The sequence below is a fragment of the Phaethon lepturus genome, unplaced genomic scaffold (genome assembly GCF_000687285.1).
Source record: "Phaethon lepturus isolate BGI_N335 unplaced genomic scaffold, ASM68728v1 scaffold15329, whole genome shotgun sequence".
NCBI lineage: Eukaryota > Metazoa > Chordata > Aves > Phaethontiformes > Phaethontidae > Phaethon > Phaethon lepturus.
Window position 1 is genome coordinate 44,903 of NW_010561336.1, and position 6,053 is coordinate 50,955.

The 6,053-nt window shown below is 46.2% G+C and overlaps 1 protein-coding gene across 1 annotated transcript in view; it reads right to left on the reverse strand.

Moving 5' to 3' along the window:
- Positions 1–6,048, reverse strand: part of TRIM67 (tripartite motif containing 67) — a gene marked incomplete at its 5' end in the record, with an annotated part of 34,600 nt that extends 28,552 nt beyond the window's left edge. Inside the window, one exon of the mRNA XM_010293983.1 lies at positions 5,890–6,048. Within this exon, the coding sequence (XP_010292285.1) occupies positions 5,890–6,048 (159 nt within the window). The remainder of the gene's footprint in view (positions 1–5,889) is intronic.
- Positions 6,049–6,053: the final 5 nt, after the last annotated feature.

The following is a 6,053-nucleotide window of genomic DNA, read 5'->3' on the forward strand; positions in this document are numbered from 1 at the left end:
CATGTGGGGGTAGTCAAGTATTGTGTCTGCACATTCCACATTATTGCAGTTACTTGGTAAGTCGAAATAATACCTTTTTATAAGACAGCTACCCACATATATAAGGAGATAATAGTCTTACACTTACACAGTAGCATCTGTCATGCTGAAAAATCCCCAAGTGCTTTCCAAAACAGCACTTCTTTTTTTCATCAATGCCTGAATTCTTTATAAATGTGGTAGATCCTACCAAACCTGAGATACACTAGGACTTCAAAGACAAATCTGCATTTTCAAACTTCATAGTAATGTCCCTTTGGGGTTCCAGTTTCCCATGCTTCACCCTAACGAAAGGGTGACTACTTCTGGAAAAGTTGGAAAAAACCCTTCCTCTATGGTGGGACATACAGAACATGTTTTTGGTAAGTCCACGCTGAAGAAGTAACCTGCCCTTTCCTCAGCTGGCACCTGAGATCTCTAAACTGAACCAGAGGCTTCTCAATGGACTTCCAGGATGGGAAGGAAACGGCGGTTCTACCCCCAGCAGACCGAGAACTGCTGTGATCCGACCGGAGCGGCCTCGGTGCAGCCTCCCTGCAAGCCAGGCTGGGATTACAGAAACCATATCGCTCTGCTTGTCAGCCCATGGCAAGCCTGGATCCAGCATTACTCCTCCGTGCAGTTCATAATGCAGAGTGACCGGATAGGTCCCATCATGAGTGTCCTGCAGGTTAGACACTCTCTTCGTAGGTCTACTCCTCAGGCGGACTTGGCAACCACCAGATTGCCAATGCCCAGTTAATTATCCTTGTCAAACAGATACAACAGCTGACGTCAGGAAATGCAAGATGAAATATCTTTGCTAGCCTCAGGCTTTCAGAAGGTTGCCGTTTTTTGTTTCCTTAGGACTAGAGTATGCCTTGAGACAGAGTCTTGTAGGTAGGAAGGCACGAAGGTTATGAGCCTCTAAGAGGAGACCTAATTGAAATTCAGTAAGTCACCATACATTCTCTGCTTCCCTCTTGCTCCTGGAGGGAAGTAAATTATCCCTGAAAAGGACACAGCTCACTTCTTCAGGCTGCCAAAGTTTTGAGCTTACCTCCTGCCTGAATGTCTCCTACTCATCATCCCCTCGTGCTTGCTCATTTGCGCAGGGCAGGAAAGGGCAGAGCCTGGCAGCTCCTTCTGGGCACTTCACAGCCCAGCTCCGAGGCAGGCAGCCTTACGCAGGCAGAGGCACCTGCCTAACCCCGTGCGGCTCGGCGGGAAGTGGGTACAAACCCTGACCGGGAGCTGGAACTGAATTATGAAGAAAGAAGCCATCCTAGGTTTTTTTCCTCATATTCACACAAATTTCTTCCTTTTAGCCCAGTTGTAGGTATTACATTAGTGCTAAATTTGAAAATAAAATATGCTTTACCACAAGTCTTTTGTAGCAAATGGAATGGGAAGACAAATTACTGTGTATGTTTCTCAATATTTGAATATTTAATATTCTCTTACACAAACTCCTGTCACTTTGCAAAAATTTAAGGTGATGATGTTTGATATGAACAGTACTTGAGGTCACAGAACCAAACTCTAAGTCCTTGAAAAGGTCCTTATTTTGTGTCAGATCAGACAATTCGGACTTCAGATCAGTTCTCCACGGCTGACTGTGGTTGTCAGAGTTTACACCCCACCCTTTTTGATTGCACCTTCCACTCCATCCACAAGGCACATTTGAACCTTTGGTTTGTCCAGCTGATGCAGGACAAGGTGGAGAAGGCATATGACCAAGCAGCTGGGGAGGAAGTGAGGAAGTTATAGGTGGCAAAAGCATGGTATGCTCTGCCATGGACTGGCCTGACCAAATTGTTCCAAGGAGGCAAGGGCTCCTTTCTTTTAAATCAAAACCAATGGCTGGTCCCAACAGAAGTAAAACTTCCACTTTTCCAACATCTGCCCTAGCTCTCAAATCATCTCAAAGTGCATTTCACCAGATAAGAAGAGACAGAAGCTATATGTGGGCATCACAGCAGCCATAGAAAAACGAATCACCGCAGATGACTTGCAAGTGGCATATGTACCGATGGCAATTAGCACAGTCACTCCCAGGTCCCAGCACCCTCCCATTGCAAAGAGCTGCAATAGAAACTCAACAATGTCATTGTTCAGAGGGCTCGTAAGTGAATTGCTGTGTTCATTAAAACCTGTGGTTGCATTAACGTAACTGCAGTGTGAAACCAAGGAGAAGACCAGATCTCCATTTGTGAAACCCACTTAAGAGATAATAGCCTTGTTTTTCCAAGCATTTGTAAAAGACACCTTACAAAGCAGTGGAATTTAGTCATGCACTTCCCATTAAAATCAAATAGGGCTACATGACTAAGCCCTTAGTAAACCAACAAAGCCATAAAAAAGAGCAATCTTTCATCCTGCAGAAATATTTACTGGAAGCCAAACTGAAATGTTACAAGCTCCATTGACTGCGACAGCTAATAACTCCTTACAAACGGTATTCTACCTGCTGTTACCTTTACCTGAATAAGTGGTCTTGCAGCCAAAAACATGGATGCTGGAGATGGATACCAAGTTTCTACTTCTACCAAATACAGGAACAGAGAGATAATGAGGGTGAGTAATTAAACCCGGATGGGCATGGAAGACTGGTATTTCCTTTGATTTTAGAATATCAACCAGATAATGCCCATGTCCTTTTTCAACTGAACAGTTCATGCTCATTTAACTTGTTTTCCTGCCATCTCTCTTTAGCAGCAGATTAACTATTGCTTAGATAAGCTTGCCCTGGCACTGAATTCTGAAACAGCCCACACGTTTTTGGGAACACAGTTCTTCAGCCTAGCAAATAAAAGCAGGCATTTGGACTCCAACACTTGCCTTCAATCGCCTGCCTGCCCTTCAAACCTATCCAGCTGTGGCTTTTTTCGGCGTTTCAGTATATATATAACCATTCAGAATGGGCAAAGCTGAAAAGCGTCCACCATCATTCCTCATACTGGCAGGTCAAAAGGCCTCCCAACCTGAATCTGACAACAGTGTCACTATAGGAAAACCTGAAAGGACTTAACTTTGGCAGAAGACTTACACAGTTTTACTTAATAACCTTAAACGGCTGGTCCAGATGCACTTTTCATGCAACCGAAAATAATGAAGTCCAGCTAAGTCAGTAGATTTTCATTGATTTACGCCGTTGGGGCCCTGTTGTTATTTTATACCATTTTTAATTCCTCGGTAGGAGAAGTTACAGCAGTGTAATGGGGAACCTGCACCATTAACAGGGGCCAGCCAGTCTAGTACAGCTTTCATGCCAGCAGTACAGCTGAGGGTAAATGCACTTTCCATTGCACGGTCTGAAGCACTGTACGGATAAGTTCATACAGTCTGTAATTTGCCACTAAATCCCTATATAAGGCCCAAACAAAGGAGCAGTCAAACAGTTTGAACAAAAGCCTGACACAGAAGTGGACTGGGAATGGATCCTGAAGCTGAAGGTGGGCAGGGTCTCTGGAAAAGCTGTTCCAGAGTCAGTAGAAAAAACTGGCTTAAGTTTGCTGTTGTGGGATGAAACTGTGAGAGGTGGGGAAACGGCTCTGGCAGCCCTTCTTAGGTGAAGAATAACCAGCCCCAGGCCTCAGAAGGAGATAAGCAGGTGTTTATCAGCTGATGGTGAGCAACTGTCAGTCTGTTGAATTTAGTGGGCTAAGAACACTTACAGACAGACCCTTCCACCTGCCTCTACCAGCTACGCCTGGAGCATCTGGAGAGAACACATAAAGCTTGGATTACATCTGGCATACCACTCAGTGTAAGTGATTTATGGTTTGGCCAAAGTAACTACAGGTAATAAACTTGTAGAAATTGCTGTATCTGAGAACTATTGCTAAGCAGAAGCATCTAATCCCAAAACAGTTTATCTGAATGAACGTGAGCTGATGATTCAGGCTGTCTGGCTCTATGGTTCCATTGCATTTATTTTCTGTCAAGCGCATTGTTCTGGGAAAAATAATATTCACAAAAGCACAATTATAGAGTCCCCAAATTAGTTAATTTTGAGTATTTTTTCCCTTTCACTAGAATTTTCACATTGGCTGAGTCTGTAAATCAAGAGAAAAATCACATTCTGTGATACCTTAGTCCCAGAAAAAAACACAGTAAAAATACAAACCACCAGAGTATTGTTCTTTCTTTTGACAATGTTTGATGGGAGGAAAGAAAGAAAATGACTGACTGTGCACTTTGATTTCACCAGAGTTTATCACATTGTTCAAAAAGGCATCAAACAGTTTTAACTCAAGGTAGACCACAATACAGCACAAGCTGGTCTCTTACACTCTCCAAAGTATCGGCCACACTTGCACAGTGAATTCTGTCCCTGCTCCTTAAAATAATCCTGCTCAGGAGTGGATTCTGCCATCAGCATAAGCAGCAATAGCTGTGAATTTATAATCTGCTCCTTCTGGGCCAAGAGAACTTTTCGGCACAAACACCCTTCACGTTAGGGAGGAGATGGCTGAGCCCTTGGCAGAGAGTATTCAAACTGAAGCATGTACTGAAGAAGTTTGCTTTCTCAGATGGACAAACTGTGCAGATCGCCCCAAGGTGCATCTTTTTTTAATCTTAAAATCTAAAGTGTTTTTTTTGCCTTGCCAAATGTCTTAGCCTAGCTTGTGCTCAACCACTCCATGGATGAAGAGACCAGTCTTGATTTTGTCCTCTCCTGCAGTGTCTGAAAGGACACTTACTTCCTTTACTGCTCATTGTAGCAGGGAGTGAGGAGGAGGGAATCCTGTGGCCAGCAGAGCTGGCCAAGTACTCTTTGCACAGCTGTGGGGCAAGTCCTTTCCCCCAGTACAGCGGGAAGCTCCAAAGGGCTGCTCTCAGCGCTCAGGTATTCAAGTCCCCTCTCTACATTCATATGTTTTAACTAATCCATTTCCAGAGTCCACTGTTCTCAGCAAGAATGAGCTAACTTCATACACTTTTTCAATTTCTAAGGTCATTTCTTGTTCTTTATTCAAATGGCTTCAAAGTCTTATTTTTAACAAGGCCAAAGTGACCCAGCAACTCTAGCAGAACTCGGCAAATCCCCTGCGCAGCAAAGTGGCTGCCTCTGATGGGGGCTCTGCCATGGGGGCTCCAAGGGAGGGCTAAGGAGCATCATCTGCAGGGAAGCCTGAATCAGACCGTGACATTACATGAATCAGAAAAAGCTTTACTTGTCCCCAGACCCCATCCATCCTACTCTTCCTTACTCACTTTTGTGTCATGAAGGTCCCTCCAGCCATTCTTTCTGGCCTCTTTGGTAACTGAGAGAGAGGGGAGGCCTCTTTGAGGCCCAGAAGACAACACGATGTCTCGTGATCCTCCCTATCAGTGTGATACACTTTTCTGTCTAAAACAGTTGGGTGGCTCCGGGTCGCTCTCCCTCATTGACACAACGGCAGGGAGGAAGACGTGGCAGGAAATGTTTGTGGCAGCTCCCACTGGGACCCAGGTGAAAGGGAGGCGGTGAAAGGAAGGAATGCCCACCCTGTCTACTGCTGCTCCTCACAGGCAGCTGCTGTCACCCACCAGAGGAGAGGATGGCCAAAGACCCTGCGAAAGGCAAACAAGTCAGTGAGACAGACTCGCTAATCCCAGGTGTCTCTGGGGGCCTGGTTTAGCCTGAGATTTGCTGGCTGCGATGAGGCAAGGCCAACGTGGGAGGGAGGCTGTGGGGTCGCTGGGCAGTCAGGAGGGACCGGAGACCTAAGAGCACCGTGCTGAGGGGAAAGAAACCTGGGAGGATGATGGACGTGAAGCGGCCTCATGTCCCACAAGCTCCAACCTGATGTCAGGGCATTGGGATGAACAAATCCCAGCGCCGAGCATCGCCCCAGCTCCTCCTGTCCAGCCGACGGGACCCACCTTGTGCTGCTTCCACATGGCGCCCAGGGCCTTCACCTCGTGCTTGCCGTGCTTGCCCTCCTCCAGGCACTGGTAGCAGACGGGACTGCGGCAGCTCACGCAGTACATGCTGTAGTTCTCCAGGTCGTGCTCGGCGCACGTCGGCGGTTTGCGGCCGCCGCCCG